Source organism: Oculina patagonica, chromosome 2, assembly GCF_052425735.1.
Source record: "Oculina patagonica isolate OP01 chromosome 2, crgOcupat, whole genome shotgun sequence".
Taxonomy (NCBI): domain Eukaryota; kingdom Metazoa; phylum Cnidaria; class Anthozoa; order Scleractinia; family Oculinidae; genus Oculina; species Oculina patagonica.
The window spans coordinates 29,160,163-29,181,267 of NC_135759.1; the positions used below are offsets into that span (position 1 = coordinate 29,160,163).

The following is a 21,105-nucleotide window of genomic DNA, read 5'->3' on the forward strand; positions in this document are numbered from 1 at the left end:
TTGGGAGTATTTTTGAAAAAGGATTTCCAGAGAAAAACATGTTTTCTGTAACAAAAGGCATTGCAGGTCGTTCATTGATAATAAAAGCAAAAGAGCCCAATTTAAAAGCTTTTGGACTGAATGAAAGTCTTATTAAGTTCTTTAATTTGCCTGGGTTTGAGAATTACGCAAGTATTGAAAAGGAATTTTTTGAAACAATTGAGGTAAATAATGTTTCAAATCCTAAAAATTACTTCATCAACTGTGACCTTATCGACAAGCAACAAAGCTTGCTAAATGGTAAGCCATCAAGCCTTTTAGCGTTTTTTGACATACGTGGAAAACCGTATGAAAAAGTTTACTACCAAAATACACATTTTAACGTCTTGCGCGACGTTTCTGCTGAAGAAAATGTATCATCTCTGACTCTTTCGATTAGAGATGAGAATGGAAAGCCATTCGATTTTAACGGCACAAATCTTACATATGAGTTGGAATTGAATTAAATTAAATACAAAAATAACTTTTATGTATACGAGACCATGTCATCTGCTAATGTGCTCCCGAGTGCCCCTGCTTATGGTGATCGCGAAGAAAACAGCGTAAAACAAACACTGTATCCCGCTTTGCCAAATCAACCAGAAAACTTTAGGTTAACAAAAATCAATCAAATTTGTTCAGAATTTGACAAAGAAGTTGCAAAATACCGAGCTGTTTTGAAAAAGTATAAAAAGGTGAAGTCTTTTTTTCATTATTCCGCAATTTCAATGGGTGGTTTGTCCAGTGTTCTCTCTGCTTCCAGCCTTGGAACAGCGGTAACAGTCGTTGGTTTGCCGGTAAGCGTTCCTCTCGCAGCATGTGCTGCAATTACAGGCGTTTTGTCAGCCGCTTTCACTGGAGCGAGCAAAAAACTTGAACCAAAAATTATGAAAAATAATGAAATTTCTTCTCTTGCTGTTGCCAAACGTGAAACTGTCAATAGACTTGTTTCTGCCGCTCTCATTGACAATAAAGTTGATGACAAAGAGTTTCAAATTATTTTGGATGAATATTCTCGTTACATGGCCCTCAAAGAGACTGTTCGCATGCACCTTACAAAAAATTTAAGCCAAAAAAAGTCATCCCCACAGCCTGACATTGAGAAACTGAGACAGGAAATTCGACAAGAAGAATTAGATAGGTTAAAAAAAAGAATATCAGCAGAGTCGAAATCAGATTTGAGAAAATAAACACTGGATTTAATCTGAGTGTTCAGAAAAATAAAATTAACGCATGACACAAATCGTGACATTGTGTTACACACAGCGTGACATTGTGTGACACAGAGCGTGACAGTCACGCGTGACGTTGCGTGACAGGTCAAACGAAAGGGCAAAACCCTGGTCGGGGGGTGCTCGTTGGCTGTTTCTTGCCTAGCCCCGGCTAGGACTTTTTCCCCGCCGCTGACAAAGCGGCTGTCCCACATTTTTACCTCTGCCGAGGTTTGAAATCCCGAGGAATTTCTGAGCACCCCCACGTTATCAGTAGGGCCGAGGCGGGTTCACCCAGGGGTATCTCCCACTGAAAGGAGTCCCCCTATACCCCGTAATTCACCATCCGCACAAGCCATTATAACAGGATTCAAGTGGTTGGCCATCCACTACCTCCCTTGACTTCACCAGAATTTGTGAACTAACAAAAAGTTACGGCCGCGTTTACTTATATATAGTTCACTTTGTCACGTTTTTCACTTGTGGTACCCTTTCACCTATTTTGAGCAAGTACGCATGCGCTTTTGGGCATCAGGATGATGTCATCATTAATTAGACACTTGGTAAAGTTTGGTAAATAGGCTAAAATGTTGGTGCTTTTCCAAGCGATTTGCTTTATTTTAACCGAACTTTCTACTCCCGTTTGGCAAAATGAGGTCAGACAGATAACATATCAAGTCGTGGAAGCAATGCTTGAAGAAGAAAAAAAATAAACAGGCCCGATTGAGTCCGATGTTTCGGGAAAGTTCTTTCGATCGATCGATAAACTTCTGTGATCAAATCCTGTTATTTCTCGATTTCTTCTCTTCGCTTCACTTCGCCAGCTTCTGTGGGGGCACAAAAAATTACAGCGCGTTAACTGAGCGTATTTTTTTTGTAATATCTGTTCTGTTTCGTTTTTTATCGGCCCAAACACTAAATCCTGATTAGGCCGCCATGTTTCTTTCTGCTCGTCCAAGGGCCTGAGAACTAGAAATATGGTTTCCAGACTCTCTCTGAAAATGTCACGCAACTCACCGGAGCGTGCAAGTTTTGTTTAGCTTGTTAAAACGTTTGCGACAACACTGCTGTCTAATTTTTTTAATTTTTCAATCAGCTCGTCTGTTAAAAAGATTGTTATTTGTTTTTCATTTTCTTTAGTTTTTTTTGTATGTTGTAAACGCTTTTCCATGAGATCTTTTCAAGTTTTTCTTTACATTCAAGTTAATTTCTCCAGTTCTCCCTCTTCCCATCTTCGTTTACTCAATAAGAGCATTTGTCCAATAGGAATTATTTCTGGCACAGCAATTAAAGGTTGGTTGTAATTTAATACAATGGCGCCATACAACGATTGGTACACTGTCGGGTCCGGCGAATCTGCTTCAGGAAGTTAGGAATGTAAAAGCCACTCACATTTTCCTCCTTTCACACAAAAGGGCTGGCCTTGCGGGCCCCACACATTCTTTTGCGAACACGCCATCGACCCGCACACACTTATAAAAGAAGGGTCCTAGACACTGTCAAAAAAAACGCACCCAGCGAGACTGGCGAAAATTTGAGCCAGGCGAGTCTGGGTGCGTTTTTTTTGATAGTGCTAGGACCCTTCTTTTATAAGTGTGTACTTGCATGGTGAATTTTAACAAAATTTGACCACTATTCGTAGTTTCCATATGTCTTTAAGCTCAGTCTTGAGTTTTTAAAGTGAAACTGGTGACAGCTTAGAAGATGCTTTATACCGGTAGACCTGTATAGTGGTAGCAGGTCAGGTGGTAGCGTTACAGGTTTCCGCGAATGTTTCTCTTTCTTTCCCGGGTTTCTTAATTAAGTGAACTTCCCGTCTCAATTACCAACCTGTTTACATCCAGTGTTGGTTTACGCGGTTGTATATACAGTAATATAATTAAAAACTGCTGTTTAAACATTTAACTAATTAAAATTATATTTGTTTAATCTGTTGGTTTATCTTTCCTAGCAAAAGATAAATTTATACGTCGAGATATAAAATGATATTCGCATTATAATTTACGGGTATTTGGGTTGAATAAAAGCGCGCTCAATGCAAAGAAGGGGTATCAAATGGTCTTTGCGAGCATTTGCGAGCATGCGAGCTCAGCGTTTTTCTTTGCGAGCACGAGCATTGACAAAAATTAGCCTTGCGAGCAACGAGCACTTTTCAAAAACCTACCTCCACTAAAAACCGAGCATGCGAGCACTTGTAAAAATGTGCGAGCACGAGCAAACGAGCACCCACTAAAATTTTGCGAGCATTGCGAGCACTGCGACATTTTGGGGGACCATTCTTGACTCCTCAAAGAATGATTTGCTCCAAACAAATCATGAACCTTTCGCTAGAAAGCTCAATAGGAGAAGGTTGCACTCCAATTTTAAAACAGGTGGTTTCACCCTAAAGGGTTATCATTTGTCGCTTGGTACCGCTTAGGGTCAGTTTAAATCTAAAACGACCACAGTTGAACAATATGACACAGCCATCATGTTATACAAATCTATTATATATGTTTTTTGTTTAATTTTTGGAACCTTATAGCAGTGAAAGTGAATCCAGGTTCACACAAGCCCACAAACGAGGTTCTGGTACCTTACAGGGTTTCCTTTCAAGGTTTTTGACAATCACTTCCTGCACATTTCAACTGAAACAAATATCGAAGATATATCTTATTACACATTTTCATCGATATTTGTTTTATCATCTAGATCTCCTGTCGTTTGTTGACAACAGCCGCTTTGTTCAAATTGGATTTTTGACATTTACCCTTCACATCAAGTAAGCTATAATAATACGGGTGTTCAATGTTTTAGAATATGCGAGGAATATGTTGGCTACTCTCTGAGTTCGTTAAAATTAACGGAACCTTACAACGTACGGTTGGTATTTATAGAAACACGCCCTTGAATAGGGACGAGCATGGATTTGGTTTCGCGGACGTCTCCCGGAACTGGCACTGAAGCAAAAGACAAAACAATAAAAGAAGAAATAATCATTTAGAAAAACATATGTTACGAGGGAAACTGGTTGTTTATCTTTATAATGTATATAAAAAAACATTTCCATCTAGGATAAGGAAAATTCCCGAGACGCCGTCGTATTAAGCTCGAGGGGATTGCCGCACCGACACAAACGTCTTAATTCCAAGCGAATGTCCTTTTTCATAAAGGCATAAACAACGAAGTTAACGGCAGAGTTACAGTGAATCATTAGCAAAGAAATCGACCCAACAAGAGGATTTACAGGGCCAAGTCTAAAATTTAAACAAAATGATACATAAATACTAGTACTGTAACAAAGTACAAACAGTAAAACCACCGATCCAAGAACCCTTGCTGATGAATGTCTTCTCTGCTGTCTGTAACATTTTTGTGCGTGATTGTAGTTGACCTGGCTCACCTGCAAAGCTGATTGTCTTGAAAGCTTTCGAGAAACATACAAAATGCGGACATAGACAGCCACTAACACCACACACGAGAAAACACCGAAAAAAATGTCAATGGACACACGATAGTATCTCTCGATCGTTTTTCTGAGATGAGTGTCATACAACCAGAGTAGGCGAACAAAGGCGGTAAAAAATGCGATGCCCCAGGACATAGCCACCATTAAAATGACTCGCGTGGTTGTTATGAGTGATGTATACCTCAAAGAATGTACAATTCCGATATATCGATCCACTGTCATCACCCACAAGTTCAAAGTAGAGGCGAAAAGTAGAAAGTTATAAAATGTAATCTGTATCCTCCAGTCGCACCGAAACTGAAATGTGCAAGCGAGTCCAGTCGGTGTTGTGAACAAACCGACACAGAAGTCTGAAATTGCCAAGGATAACACGAACCAGTTATTAATAACACGCAGGCGTCGTTTGAAAGTAATGAAATAAATGACGAGTCCATTTCCCGTGATTGTTAAAATGGCGATGATTCCTCTGATGGCCCAGTACCAAGTGTCTGTTGGCTCAAGCGAAACAGCAATAGGACTGCGCGCAGAACCTGTTATATTTGACATGTCCACTACTTACTCCTTTCAGCCTTATCCCGTAGAATCGTTACTGTTTGAAATACTTGTGACTAGTTTGACTACACGTCAGTTGTGATACCTCAGGGCATTGGCCTCTTCTTTACGACTGTATGTCGCGTTTCCCTGGCTCTGCTTAAAATGGTTTTCTTTCAGTTTTGTCGCAAGCAGTGAAACCATGAAGAAGACTCTGAGTCAGTCTTTCCTTTTTCCGCTTTGTATTTTGTTGTTCTAAGTTATGACCTTTTTACGACGTTTAAAGCTTGTCACCCAGTCTTTTCCGGAAGCGTTATATAACACTCCAATCCGGCCTTCTTTGGCCGCGTAGGCGTCAGGTTTTTTTTTTTATTTTTTGGCGCTGTGTCTTCTAATTAATATCCCCATTTCAGGAAATTTTGCCCTTCATTGTACTGTTTGTTTGAGTTTGTCGCCGGATCCACGGATATAACTGAATGGTTTCGCGTTTTATATTCATCAACTCAACTCTAAAGGCTTATGTGTTAACCTATGGGTGTAAATGAGCACGTCTTATTGCAAATTCTTCGCCATCTGAATCGAACAAAATTTACCCAACACAGTGCTAGCAAGGGTTTCTTAATTTTAATGCACAGGTAATATTTGCTCGTGTTTGACATTTCTCACTCATACTGGTTATAATGAGACACTAGATGTCACTGCAAAATGACCAAAAGAAAAACAAGGTTCCTATAAAACAAGATGAAAATTGTTCTCGGTTAAAAAATCTAAATATAAGTAAATTAAACTTTTCAGCGCTCATTACTTGCGACGCAATAGCATTTTTTCAACATCAGCAAATGTACAATGCACCAAGTAAAAATAATTAATAACAGATTTTGTATTCTGAGGAGGCAAAAAAAGGCATATAAGTTAAATGCAATATTAACATCTGAGAAATACGTTATTGTCCTTTTGATTGACGCAAAATCTCTATTTCATATATCATTACCACTCAACTACTCCAAATTAAAAAAACCCCACTCATTTACGTTTGCAATCATTGTTTTCTCGTCTAGCACGCTTATTTCTGTTATTTGTCTGCCTTTTCTCTTTTACCTCGCTTATTTGTATGTCTTTCTTTCTAAGCCCCATTTACCAAAGAGTGATCATGATATTAATGCATTTTGGACATTTACAAAAATGTATGTATGCATGTAAAGCAACAGCGTCACAATTCACAATCACAATTATCAGTATCAGTCTATTAGCATCATCCATTGTTTCAACGTGAAGGCAAAATGTGATGATTACTGAAATGTAGGCTGCAATTACCACAGCCACGACAGACATTATCAGAAAAGCGCAAGTTCTTGAGGTGTACACAAGCATGCCAAAAGCAGTGCAAAAGTCTGCACAAATTCGATGAAAATGTTCGATGCAATTTAAATTGCAAGGCTTCCAAGCTCGTCCAATATATCACACTGATCAATTAGTTCGTCGACGTTTAGAGTTTTTCCTCACTTTCTCCTGTCAACAAGCCAGGTTTATTGATTGTCATGCAGTTGTCGCCAGTTTCCTTGACAGAGACAACAGACGTTTGTGTCGGAAAAACCGAAGTAATTAAGAAATTTAATAACTTGAGTAAGTATAGTCTATCTGTATCAATATGGAAATACGTCTTTCATGCTAATAAAGTAAATAGTGACAGCCTGGCTGAGTCAATTTGGCACAATGTGTTTTAATTTACTTATGCCAATTTTCGTCTTAACGCCAAATCGAGAACACGGACATAAACTTGAACACGTAAATCACATGAACACGACTAACTAGCAGTACAGCAGTCGCAATGTGGCGATCAGCACCTCATATTGACTCCATCGTGAGACAAACGAATTCGAACAACGATTATATCTCTTTCAAAACACGATGAATAACAATTAATATCACTGTTTCTTCCAAATAAAAAGGTGCTCAACTGTCGTAGTTTCGATTCGGGAGCTTAAATCTTCGTACACATTCAGGAAGCATGAATTACTCATCCTCTGCATTAAAAGCGTGAAATGACCAATACTGCGTATTTTGAAGAAGGCAAACCACGATGGCTATTTTTTTTCGAATTGAACGCCATGTTTACATATTTAGCTGGGGAAAGTTCTCTAAAAACCGATAGATACAATCATGAAAACATCTAGATAATTGCGAGATTCAAAACTCAAATATAACTTTTTCACGAGGAATAATAACCCTCGGCATTACCGTCATCATTTTTAAATATGTTTATCCGCTTCGAAGACTAAACCACCTGTTAGGCATTCCAATCGTATTTTGGGAACGTTAAATGCCCCCCCTCCCACCCATTTTCCCTCTTTCCTTTACGTATACAAATTTACACCTTCACACGCCTAAAAAAATATCATTTCACGCCACCACGTCACGATCGAGATAACGTCTCTGACTGGAACTTGCCCTCCAATACATCTGTTGGCAATCGTCTTATAAGTATGTGGATCAGTTATTCTCTGATATCGATATAGCTGCATCACAGTTAGTCAATTATCACTGTGATTCCGTAGGAAGAATACAAGCTTGTAATGAAAAGGCCAATACTAATTACCCTCTTGAGAAAGTGACCTTGGCCAATAAATCGTTCCGGATTAATTATATTTTGTAATTTTAATTAGAACAAAGAATCTACACATTCAATATTGCTAGAATTTTTATGTCAACAACTTAATATAATAACTGAATTTCCCCATGACTTTGCACCCTTTTCAGTTGCAAGACAAGACCAAGAAAGTACGTCAAAAACTTTAAAGGCCCTCATGGGTGACGCAAATTCCTTCTTCTTATTTCCGATTTCATTAGTTACAACTCAGTTACACCCCCAAACTTGACAATAAATATATTTTATTGAGCTTGAACAATAATCATGTAAAACGCTTTGACGTACATGGAATTATTGCTAAACTAAATTTATTTATTTTTAGACCAAGGAAAATTCCCGAGAAACAGTTTGATGCATCGGATTGCCAGAACGCCACAGCTGTTTCAACTCTTGGCGAATATCTCTTTTGATGAACGCATACACCACAAAATTAACCGCAGAGTTAAGGTGTACCATCAACAGAGATATTGTAATGACAAGAGGATTTACACAGCAAAATCTAAAATTCAAGCAAAGTGAAATATAGATACTAAGACTGTAGCAAAGTACAAACAATAAAACCACAGATCCAAGAACTCTTGCTGATGAATTTCTTCGTGACTGTCTGTGACACTTTGAGACAGTCAATGCGTGATTGTAAATGACCTGATCCATTTGCGCAGCAGATTGCTTTACTAGTTTTCGAGAAATATACAAAATGCGGACATAAATAGTCACTAACACCACACACGAGAAAACACCGAAAAAAATGTCAATGGCCACACGATAGTATTTATCGATTCTGTTTCCCGCAAGTCCAATGTCATACAACCAAAGCAGGCGGACAAATGCAGCAAGGAATGAGATGCCCCAAGACATGCCTACCATTAGTATGGCTCGTGTGGTTGTCATGAGTGATTTATACCTCAAAGAATGCACAATCCCAATGTATCGATCTATTGCCATAGCCCACAAGTTTAAAGTGGAGGCGAAAAGAAGAAAATTGTAGAATGTAATCTGTATCCTCCAGTCACACCGAAAATGAAATGTGCAAGCGAGTCCAGTCGGTGTTGTGAACAAACCGATGCAGAAGTCTGAAATAGCCAAGGATAACACGAACCAGTTATTGGTAGTACGCAAGCGCCGTTTGAAAACGATGAAATAGATGACGAGTCCATTTCCAACGACGGCTAATATGGCGATGATTGCTTTTATGGCCCAATACCAAGCGTCATGAGGCTCGAGTGAAGGAAAAGTGAAACTGCGCGAATGGTTACTTGTAGAATTTGCCATTTCAGCTCTTGATTTTTCCAAAGACTACGTCGACCTCTATATGTTTCTTTTGATACGCCTTAGCAAAGGATGACCAAGGATGTTTCAGATCAGCATTACAGTCAGTGTACCTGGCGTCTGGTTTGCTTCTTATGCTGTACAAACTCGTCTTCTTTTTGGGCCGTGTGACGCGCTTTTTTTGACGGACGTGAACTTAAAAAGCTACAAGTGATTAAGATGTTCACAGTGTTGTGACGTACGTTGTGCCAAAACAGTATCCAAGAATGTCATTAACAAAATAATTATAAATCTCTCCGAAAACAATGTGATTATGTCATTGACTATTATCTGTGCGTAAATGTTTTTGTTCCCCCGTCATCAATTTATTTACGGTTTCAGGAAGTCAGGTCCTTCCTCTGTCTGGTTCCAAATCTAACAACACTTACATTGTATACCGTAGTGAACAAAACCGTCATGGAAATGGACCGTAGCCCAGCCAGCTACTGGGCTCAGTCTTGACTGTATAGCGCCGGTTTGCATAGATAAATTAGGAAGTCCCGGGCTTTCCACTGATTGGCTGGGCAGTACAATATTTTGTTTGCCAGATGAAGGCAATTAAACTATTTCAAATGAAATTGAACGACTAGACAAAATAAAAACGGTCAAAAATGTAATCTCTCAATGCTCCGCTGTTGAGACGTAATTTACTCCTCTGTCCAGTTTCCGGAAATCATTTAAACCAAACCTCAAGTGGAATTAATTTTGGATTCCATAACAACAACAAAACCAGAGAAGCAATATCAAAATCCTTAGTGCAGTCAAGAAAACCAATAAGAACAATATTCAGTTTAACCGAGATAATTATGTTATTACTCCATGTAGCTAATTTCCAACATCTCATGAAAACAAAATTTGGGTGGCAAGAATTGGAACAAAGTACAGATACTTTACAAGAAACAAAACATCAAAAAAATTTTTAGATCTTTTAATGGTTCCCTGAGTGACGTAATTGTCCTATTTCCGGTCACGCGAGATTTATCTTTCGCACAAACCCACTCATTTTGCGACGGTCCTTGTGTGTTCTTGTTTGATAATGCAGACAACTCTCTCTATAAAAATGGACACTGTCGGGACGAGCTCCAACTGTCCGTCGTATTTCTGTCCCGATCTGTCCCGCAAACTGCTTCTTCTGGCACAAAAAGTACAGCATCAGAAAGAAGATAAGATAAATTGAATGCTCTTTTAATGTTTTTTAGTTTGTGTTTATTTACTTATCAAGTCACACAATTTTTCAATGATCTGTTGTGAAGTATTATTCTGCACTTTACTTATCTCAGTTAGTGATTATCTAAAAGCTCTGTTGCAATTGACAACAATGTATTAGAAAGAGTATTGATTATACTCAGAACACTGCAACACATATACACTTATTTACAGCTAGGTTAAGGAAAACTCTCTAGACTGGGTAAGATCCATAGAATTGCCACATCGACATAAGCGACTTAGTTCCAAGCGAATGTCATTTTTCATTAACGCGTATACAGCGAAGTTTACAGCAGAATTACAGTGTACCAGTAGCAAAGAGATAGTACCGACAAAAGGATTTACAGGGCAAAGCTTAAAATTTGAACAAAATGAAATATAGATACTAATACTGTAACAAAGTACAAACAATAAAACTACCGATCCAAGAACCCTTGTGGATGAATTTCGTCGTGCCTGTCTGTGAGATTTTGGGACGTTTCGAGCCGCGTGGTTGTAGTTGACGTCTTTCTCTTGCGTAGCCGTTTGTCTAGCAAGTCTTCGAGTAATAAATAGAATGCGGAGATAAATAAACAACAGTACCACGCACGAGAAAACACCTAATAAAAGATCAATGGCTACGCGATAGTATTTATCGATCGTTTTTCTAAGCTCGCTGTCATACAACCAAAGTAAGCGGACAAATGCAGCAAAAAATGAGATGCCCCAAGACATGGCAACCATTAAAATGACTCGCGTGGTTGTCATGAGTGATGTGTACCGCAGTGAGTGCACAATCCCGAGATATCTGTCTATTGCCATTGTCCACAAGTTTAAAGTGGAGGCCAGAAGCAGAAAGTTGTAGAATGTAATCTGTATCCTCCAGTCGCACCGAAATTGAAATGTGCAAGCGAGGCCAGTCGGTGTTGTGAACAAACCAATGCAGAAGTCCGAAATCGCCAAGGATAACACGAACCAGTTATTGGTTACATGCAGGCGCCGTTTGAAAATGATGAAATAAATGACGAGTCCATTTCCCGCGATTGTTAAAATGGCGATGATTCCTCTGATGATCCAGTACCAAGTGTCTATTGGTTCAAGCAAATGATGACTGGAACTGCGCGAGTTATTATTTGTATCATTTGACATGTCGTATTTTCTTTCGCTTCCTATGAATTAAAAAGGAATCGTATTTTGTTATTTTAAAAACGCCAACTTTCTCCAAAAAGGAAACACACCTGACAGCTGTGTTTCTTTTGAATAATTCGGTCAGAAGTTGTTTAAGAGCAGTATTGAAGCTTTTAGTTGCTCTGCGTCCTACTTTCGAGATGTTCCCAATTCTCTCAGCTTCTCAGTTCCAGTTGCAGCGAAAAGTTCTCGACAATCAATGAAGTCAACAAGAATAGATTCGCTTTTATAGCTTTTGAGTCAAAGATGAATAAGAACGGTTCGAGTTAAAATAAAACTTCTTTACATTATGATGGTGTGAAAAGAATTACCGACCTTGATGTGTTCTGCGGGTTCAGCGTAAATAGATCTCGGTGTAGTTTGCAGTAATCGTTCCACTTGCGACCACTCGCGCTTCTCTCAAATAAATTTGTTTCTGGCGAACTGCAGTGGTTGATCCGGACATGTAAGAAGACTAACGGTTTATGAGTCAGTGATGGCCGATAGGCATTATTAAAGATTTTGAAATTAAAGAAAAAAATACTTTATTCTGAATCAACAATGATGACGGAAACGAAAATTAAGTTTATTTTTGATGTTTCGTTTGCAATACTTAATGCCTTCCGATTGGCCAGAAAATCAGGGATTGAATAATTATTCCTGAAAGGAACTAATGCGTGCAGGACAACGTGCGACTTTCTTGATTCAAATTTTCTTACGTCAGTTAAAATAATAATAAGAGTAATATTTTCTTATGTGACGTCGTCTGTCCACAAACCTCATTCGTATTTAATAAATTGGCACTGGACTAATTTTGAAGGTCGTAAAAGAAATGAGAGAGGAAAGCTTAAGGTTTCAAGTGCTCTCAACTCACGAAAAATAAATCTTATGTCGGAATTGCTGATTTATTCTTTTTTTTTTCTTTCACTTAAAAGAGGCAGTATTCGATTCCCTAATGGCAATGTGCAGTATGCACACTGCTATTAATAAATAGCTGGAGATTTGCAGCATTTTTCAAAGCATACTAAATCAAACTGAAATGAAAAGGTTAAGAGGGAGCGCCGAAATTCAGCGCTTTAATTAACAGGGGAATTATTTGCATATGAAAAAAGAATATATTTGTTGATATCCGAATGGACTTTATACTCTAATCTGATTCTCACAATGGAAAATGTATTGACAATTTAGGTTTGTTCTTTAGACAAAAAAAACGGAAAATATCAAGTACTTATTTATTAACTCTTTCATCGACTAAGGAAGCGGATGCTTGCTTTTTCAAAAACGTGCTGAATTGGCGTTTCTATCTTCCTATCTACAAACAAAATTAGGCCATTTTGTCATCTAAGCCCGCGTCAAATATCCTCTTCGGCTTGACATGCCTGATCAGATGTCATGCTAGTGAATAAACCGGTTTAGATTCGATGCACGTTCTATGTTCCATTGAACTGTGCACAAAATCAGCACACTAAATTGAAACTCAGTTTTTCGTCAACTCCTTTAATTATGATACTGTCTGCTGGAAATGAAATGAAAATGGAAATAAAAAACTAATTGAGAATAATTAAGGGTTCGAAAATTCTAAAATTAAAATGAAAGAAAAACAAAATGAAAGGTTCAAAATTTAAAATAATAGTTTTTAGCTTAGCAAAATCTATTTTTTGGTTAATTCAAAAAGACTTGGTTGAAAAGATATTAAAGGGTCGTTTGATGTTTTCCGCAGCGGAAGCTTCCTTTCAGTTACTATTCTCACAGTGAAATTTTGTATTTGTCTTTTATTCAGAAGCAAATTGTTATTTGAACCATTGCAGCTGGAACGTTCTCACAAAGGAGAAAAACTTGATGCGATCACTCAGTAATTCGATGCAAAAAGAAGCAAAAACCAACAAAAATTTACTTACCAAATCTGCAAAAACATAGCTAGCACAAACAACAGCTCTTTTATTCAGTTGAAGGCTGAACCTTTTTGACGTGTTGTTGTCTTTCAATTTGTAGCGTTGATTTTCGTGTTTCTTACACTGTTCTTACAGCTGGGTACATGAAAATCACACCAAGCTATATCAGACTAGCTATACTCAGATTACTCACATCGAGTCTGAGACAATCGCTTCTGTGGTCCGTTGACAATTACATTTGCAATTTTTGGTATGCCTGTTTCACTTGTGCTTACCACTACTAGTACACTGTTTTAAGGTCGGAAAACTAAAAGTGCAAATACATTTCAGTGGGTCAAGTCCTCGCCAACTCAAACAATTATAAATTGCTTGCTGACTCTAGCTGAACTTATCGCAAGGGTGATAATGTGCAAAACAAGCTCCGCTTGCAATAATTCACGCAGTTCGTCGCTATACTAAGATTACCATTCACTGTGTTGAATGGGCCACCCTGCATAAATAAAGTTTTACCTACCTTACCTTACATATGTCAGAGAGGATTAGCAGGATATTACCTTCGAACTTAATTTTCATTTAACAAAGTGTCGCTCGTGATCATCGTTTGGTTTTGCCGGCTTTTCCGTATAGTAGCGAAAGACTTTTTTTTGTGAAATGTGCGGATGTCAATTCGCTGTCTTCGTTCAATTGTCTTGCATGCCATGTTTAAGTTTGTCTATTTCACTTGGCCTATTTAGGCTTTTATGTGAGTTTTAAGTCACAGACTCATAGCCACTTCAATTAAAAATAAACTGCAAGCTGCATGACTCTTTACTTATTTTAGTGACGAGGTCGGGATAAAAAAAAAGACGGCCCTTGTAGAACACCGCAATCTGATTTCCAATTACGAAATAATTTTGGACATTGTCATTTGAATTGAAATCACCATGGTTTAATCGCAAGATCAGGACTCTCCCACGGTGTAAAATGTCGTTTTCCTCATTCATCTTACTTCCAGAAAACACGGGACCCCTTTACAAATTGGCACGTCTTCATAATTTTAATAAAAATAACGTAAGTCTTGTTCTATTGGGGGAAAACCGTTTTATCCCCTACCGGTTTTGCATGGTTGATTTAGTAGAAGTTTCCCAATAGAACACTTTCCCAACCGTTTTCGGTTGAAACGGTTGATAACCGTTCGGCCGTGATCTTTAGGGATACACTGTTTTCGGTTGGTTAGCCTGCGTGGCCGGCGTTCAAAGGGAAAGGCGAAGGGGAGTTCGAGCGCGAAGCGCGGTTGACACGGACAGGACTGCTAAATATAGCCTGCGTTGCAGACGAACTAAACCCTGGTATAGGTATAGTATACCGAGGTTTTGTGACACGTCCGGCTGCGACGCAGGCTAGCTGAATATTTATCAAAAACCGTTTTCATAGGATTGTTGAATGTTGATCAGCTGCTTCAACCGAAAGTAGTTGATAAAGGTTTCTATTGGGAGACTTCGACCAAATGAATTGTGATTTTGGTTGAAAGTTGATCAACAAAACCAGCCGAGAACGGGTTTTTCTCGATTGAACACGAAACAGCCCAACCAACCTTAAACATGCAGTTGATCCCAGTAGAACGCGACCTACTTTACTGAGTAGGCATTCAAACAGGTTTTCATCTCAGTGAAGTTTATTGATATAACAGTAAGAAAAAAGTACAGTATTAGAACCTTTACAGTTTACTAATAATATACCATTGCATGATGGCAGCAGAAAACGGGTTACTCTTTTAAAAGATACAAAACATGTGCATATTTTTCTTGACTAGTACTTTTCACTCGTCCCAGGTATCCTTCTCTGCTCCAAACTAAATGACAATTTTATTTTCTCGATGAATCGGTTATTGAAGAATTGACCGTGTATCTTAAAATCAAATGTAATTTTAAAGTAAAGAATACATGAAAATGTAAATATGTCTTGTTTATAATACCCACGAAACTAATGCAATTCTGTCACTTAACATCCGAGCTCCTTTAGTTTTCACCTAACTTTTTCCTTCCTCTGGATTTCATAGATGGAGAACATAAGCATTTTTTGCCGAGGATGTGAAATGCGCTTTAAATATATTATAAATAAGTAGCCATTTACTGCATTCTGCCCGTAGTATAACTTAAACTTGAAAGAGCAGCTATGTGTACTCCATGGTTCACATTGTAATTTACCCAACAAAAGTTACTTATACTAGTCGTATACATTTTATGAATCCTTGTACTTTCTCTTATAAGCGTTCAAGAATATCGCCAGTTGCTGAAAATTGAACAAAGAAACATCAGAAGAATTAAATTTTATATGACTAAGTACTTATTGAAACACCACTTCAATCCCTGTTCTGCATGAAAATTAATCTGCCTTTTCATCATCGAGATATAAATGTCGAAGTTGAGTAGTTGCACTAAGCGTAACTGAAGGACTGTCATTGTCCTTACTTTTACTGGTAGACTGACTGTTTTTTCAACACAAGTACTTTACATTTCCTCCAGTATTTTTTGTTTTTTCAATGAACGAACGGTTCCTTACAGCTTAAACACATAGAGACTCTGTGCAATGCCAAGAACACCGCAAAAATTAAGCACAATGTCTTTGAGGCGCACTCTAGCTTTGGTGTCTCCTTGACAAACCGAAACGATTGGCATTATCTTCATCTAGTTTATTAAGAACCCTCATTTTAGATTTACACCCAATTTGCCGTTTCGAAAATTGATTAGGTGTTTTCACCATGTAGTAATGCCCCATCATGGTAAAAAAAAAACTCTGACTACCCTGTTAAAGCAGGAATTGAAGCTATTCCTACCTTTTACGCATGTTTTTTCTTCGTTGTTGTCTTCCTGAGCCAGGAAGCCTCGAGGACAATGCCACACACAATAAACTCTTCCATCTCGTACAAGCTTGGAGAGACCCGGCTTACAACTTTGGCACTCCCGGTAATTTAAGCATTCTTGGCAGTTATACGGGCAACCTTAACATGGAGCACACGTATGAATAAACAGCTTTCATTTGTTATATTTATGAAGCTTAAAAATATACGAACACCAGATGGGAAAACGTGTGAAGAAATATTCTCTTTTTCTTACGGAAGCCACACAGTTGTCAGTGATGCTTAGTAAATTAGACTTCTGTCTTTCTCCTGGGTGTGGGTATCGCCTTTCTCAGTCATTTCACCCACCGCAATCTTCCCTTTTATAATTTCGTGTTCGCAACAATGTATGTACTCGTATATACTTACGAGTACAAATCTTTAGCTGCCCTGCTCGTTCGACCCCAAAATATCCTGTTGGACACTCTTCACGACAGTGATAGGACTTCCTGATACGAATTCGGTACCAACCCTCCTGGCATACAGAACAACTTTCGTCCAAACAGCCACCTTTATCTGTTAACAAAAAAAAGTTGGTTTGAGGTGTCTAATTGTAAGATTTTTCTTTCTGACGAGATGTTTTTGTTTTACTCGAATGGCATTTCGATCATACAGTTGTCCATAAAAAAGTTATTATAAAGATAAAAATTATGTGAATTCTATCTGGTTTCTTTGGGACTAAGGGAAAGTTCTGTCCATGATATCATAAAGGTGTTATTAAGGAGTGGTTCGAGTGTAACACATGTTACATAAAGCTTTTGCCCTACGGTATTCGATTTTTTGGCACGTGTTAGAGAATCTGAATTAGAAGAATGGGACGTACCTATCTTGCAAACCTTTCCTGAGGACTGACTATTGTCTGCAAGATATCCAACAGGACATCTCTGTAAGCACTTGGAGAAAACGCCTTTGAAAAGGAAGAAGTCATCTTCGCATACGTCACAGTTGTAAGAGTCTTGACAGCTCTTGCAGTTCGCTCGACAGACTAGAAAAAATGATCTATCATTTAGTTGTAGGTATATTATAATTATCATCCATTTGTTTTCAATTTATTATTCAACTTTTCTACCCATTGCTAATGACAGATCATCTTATAATATGGGAAAAATTAGTAACATCGCATACATTTTGCGAGTAGAATGGTGTTTTATTACACAATACCCATTGGTAAAGCCAATTTTGAATGCAGTTTATCCGCATTGCTGGACTTGCCGGTGCTTCACGCGCTTAACATTAAAACTCTACGCCACGTCCTCCTCGTTTGCATATCAAATGTTACTTACTGCAAATACTGAGGCAAATAAGAACACATTTACTACTTACTGTCACAGTACGGTTGATCGCTGAACAAATCCTCTCTTCTATAGAACCCGGAAGGACAGTTGGATAGACACTTGGTTCCTCCTTTGTATTGTAGGACCCAGCCTTCTTTACAGCGTGAGCAGAAGAAATCTTCGCACATTTCTGTTATTGTGAGAGGAAAAATTAAAGGTAATGCAGAGCTACGGCGTGAGCCCATGACAAGGGAGCATGAAAAAGCCTCCAATGACCATTAACTAGCATTTGGTATGATCAGGTTGGTAGTGATAATTTCTTGCAGCAACAACAACAACACATTTACACACAACTCGGGAATACCAAATAAGTTGCTTTTGACTATTGCGTGATATCCAAATTGATAAAGATAAAGCCTTTTAGAGAGAACAGCGTTAAGGTTACATTCCCCTCGTCACATTTGTGACAACAGCCTCAGTTTCCGATAAACATGAGCCCACGTTAAGAGAGTAAGAAGGAGAAGATGTCTCTTTCGCTCGTTGGTTTGGTTAACATGTACGCTTATTGGAATGCCACTGTTTTGGAATGGACTAGTGGCTCATCAGGCCGGCGCTGGTCCCCGGTTTCCGTTGTATGAAGAAATAGTTTTCTTACTAATTTCCCCTTTGATGAGATGCAAGTTCATCAAAGGGTTTCTCTCTAGCGTTTACTTTGCCAATACCCATTAATACACCTGGGGGGAGTGAGGAACAGTGTGAGTTAAGTGTTTTGCCCAAGAACACAACAGAATGACACCGGCCAGGGCACTAACCCTGACCACTCGGTCTGAAGTGCAGGGGAACTAATTATTAGACCATCGCGCCTCCCGCATAGTGCATGTTTCTTACCTGCTCGGCATCTTGTTCCGTGATTGACGAATCCGGCGGGACAAGAAGCAACACATTGAACCTCGGCACCAGTGCCTCGCTGCAAGAGTAGGAACCCATCTTCACATCTGTCACAAATGTTACCAAACTTCTCCTCACACTGAGAACATTTAGGTATCCTGTTGCATCCTACATAACAAGAAATAGACAGATCTAGCGAGAAAGATCGTATACTGCATATAATATAGAAGACAGTTTTAAATCAACACCATAAACATTCAATGACAATGCAGCCGAAAGTTCTACCCATCATTCAAATGTGAAATCATTTTAGAAGAGGAAGGAGATCGCAGAGGTGCAATGTACACGTTTCGTGTGATTTTGTAGCATTTTTAAGCATACAATTTTTATTTTTAAGCGTCATGTCCTCCCTTACAATATTTTCAAAGCAATGAATTGTCATCTGCAGCACCTTTTCCTTATCTGATAAGTCGTTGCACATTTACAGGGCTGTCTCAATAGTCTGGTATAACCTTTTTCGTTCCAAGAACGATTCAGAGTTTACGAAAGAAAGCTCATACATACCTTTACTGCTTTTACATACCAAGCCTTTTCTGTCTGTTTGTATTTGGGTGTAACCGCCAGGACAGCTAGCCACACATTGTGCACCCCAATAGCTGTCAAGTAAAAGAAAGCCTTCTTGACATCTCTGACATGTTCTGTGGTCGAGGCACTCTTCGCAGTGCGGAACGTTTCTACTGCAACTGACTAAAATAAAAATCAATACAACACAATGTTAAAAACGTTTAAATAATGCTAACAAGTATATTTTCCCAAGTTACAGGTAGTCTTAATTGGGACTCTTTTTTTGGTGTGAAATAAATTTGCGCAACTACTGTAAACTTGTCGGCCCTCTCACCCTTTTGTTACATTAGTGCAGCCAGAGGTGGCCGCTGAAACTCCGGCTAGTTAAGTGTTCTTAGCCCTTCACATACACGGGCAGCGTCACATTTTTGAAAAAAAAAATTCTGTTTAACGAGCATTTTTTCAAGATGAATAAAGGCGAAATGGATTAGCAAGGCTGATTGAGGTAGGGCAGAGAACCCACAGACGAACTATTTTGCGTGGGAAGAAGTGATAAAACAGCAAATAAAGAGAGCGAACTAACACTTTATGACCACAGTGCTCCATAAATTATATATTGTTTTAATTTTAATTTGCAGCTGCTTATTTATTGCATGGGACATACAAGCTATATTGACAACCAATCACATAGTGAAAGCCAGATAATATTTCATCCTTTTCTTGTGCTAAAAGATACGCACAAATTGACCCAATGTTTTATATAATGCGGCGTATACACTCTCGTACACGGATCCGAACTAGGATCAAAGCTTTTTTTAACTTTACTGGCCCTTTTACGAACGTCATGCAAGAGGTTTGTTATATTGTTGCGAAGAAAAAGAAATTAAAATAAAAAATTATGTTGTTTTTATAGGCAACGAATTTCAAGAAAAAAAAAACAATTCAATTTACAGCATTTCGTATATAGTATGTTGGGCAGAAGACTTTTATCTAAACATAAAAATCTTCTCGCGATATACCCTCTGTCGAGAAATGGAAAAAAAATTGCCAGTTTAGCGATTTGATTCATAGCTCTTTGATAGAGGTCGCCAAACTTGATAAGTTCAACAAAGAGGATTAATAAAAGCTTATAACAGTTTACCTTTAACACTTGAGAACACGCTCGGTAAACTTGTCTCTCTGGAATCTTTTACGGTGACTTCCGCAGTTGATGTGTGTCTGTTTGCAAAGACTACGACCCATGTGACAAGGAAAAGTACAGTTCTCCCTTCCATGTTGATGCTGTAAACACCTTGATCACAATGTGTTTCTTAACAAAATATATCTTGCTTGCTCACTCGCACTACTCTAAATGTAAATAAACCACACGTACGACTCTTAAATGGAATAGATACTCAGATACGTGCTTATCACATCCTCATGTTTAAGGTGGAGAATTGGGTGTCAATGTGGTAAATTAAAACCGGCGCCATAAAAAGTATTTTTCAGTTCAGGAAATTGTGATTCCTTGGCACGAATTTATTTGCAGTGGATTTCGAACCAAGGTATTTCCTTTCCAGTTTTGCAGATTCTGATTATTATTATTCTTCCTGACTTTTGACGTCTGTAAAGTAAACAAGCTGAGGGTTAAGATTTATAAGCCACCCTTATCATAGTTGACAAAAATAGATTTTAGTGCTTTTAACATGACAGAAGGTACTTGTTTATTATTCAGAACGATTATTTTTATTTAAAACACTCAATTTACTATACTTATATAAATTTTTGTACTAAGGGATCTGTGACAATTTTAAAACCACATAGTGATAATAATGATAATGAGTGTTTAAAAAAGACTGAATTATTGAAATTGCAATTTTGAAAAAGTGCTTTTCTAAAGAGTGTGTTCAAGCTAGAAATTTCTAACGTGCCTTCCGATATTTCATTATTTGAAGTTATGGGATAATACCAATAAATATAGTGATTCCAAAACTCCTACAGTCTGTAACATGATATGCGAAGGACGTGACACGTAGTTACAATAAACATAAACTAAAAATTCGAGATGAGAATTCTTCCATTTCTAATCTTATTCTATGCTTGTACAGAAAATTT

The 21,105-nt window shown here is 38.2% G+C and overlaps 4 protein-coding genes across 4 annotated transcripts; all 4 read right to left on the reverse strand.

Annotated features, from left to right (window-relative positions):
• Window positions 1-4,219: 4,219 nt before the first annotated feature.
• LOC144641947 (adenosine receptor A2b-like) lies at window positions 4,220-5,782 on the reverse strand. The gene has a single exon (XM_078500962.1). It carries the CDS (start codon window positions 5,221-5,223, stop codon window positions 4,279-4,281), a length of 945 nt encoding a protein of 314 aa, XP_078357088.1. The 5' UTR covers window positions 5,224-5,782; the 3' UTR covers window positions 4,220-4,278.
• A 2,195-nt stretch (window positions 5,783-7,977) lies between these two features.
• LOC144641946 (adenosine receptor A2b-like) lies at window positions 7,978-9,417 on the reverse strand. The gene has a single exon (XM_078500961.1). It carries the CDS (start codon window positions 9,125-9,127, stop codon window positions 8,174-8,176), a length of 954 nt encoding a protein of 317 aa, XP_078357087.1. The 5' UTR covers window positions 9,128-9,417; the 3' UTR covers window positions 7,978-8,173.
• Window positions 9,418-10,147: 730 nt separating this feature from the next.
• Window positions 10,148-11,980, reverse strand: LOC144641948 (histamine H2 receptor-like). The gene is made up of 2 exons (XM_078500963.1): window positions 11,852-11,980; window positions 10,148-11,517 (listed from the first exon to the last, which is right to left on the reverse strand). The coding sequence occupies exon 2, from the start codon at window positions 11,495-11,497 to the stop codon at window positions 10,544-10,546; it is 954 nt and encodes a 317-aa protein (XP_078357089.1). The 5' UTR covers window positions 11,498-11,517; window positions 11,852-11,980; the 3' UTR covers window positions 10,148-10,543.
• A 3,156-nt stretch (window positions 11,981-15,136) lies between these two features.
• LOC144641949 (furin-like protease 2) lies at window positions 15,137-20,342 on the reverse strand. The gene is made up of 8 exons (XM_078500964.1): window positions 20,153-20,342; window positions 19,012-19,194; window positions 18,448-18,615; window positions 17,609-17,749; window positions 17,109-17,270; window positions 16,655-16,801; window positions 16,223-16,387; window positions 15,137-15,678 (listed from the first exon to the last, which is right to left on the reverse strand). The coding sequence occupies exons 1-8, from the start codon at window positions 20,283-20,285 to the stop codon at window positions 15,650-15,652; spliced, it is 1,128 nt and encodes a 375-aa protein (XP_078357090.1). The 5' UTR covers window positions 20,286-20,342; the 3' UTR covers window positions 15,137-15,649.
• Between the last annotated feature and the right edge of the window lie 763 nt (window positions 20,343-21,105).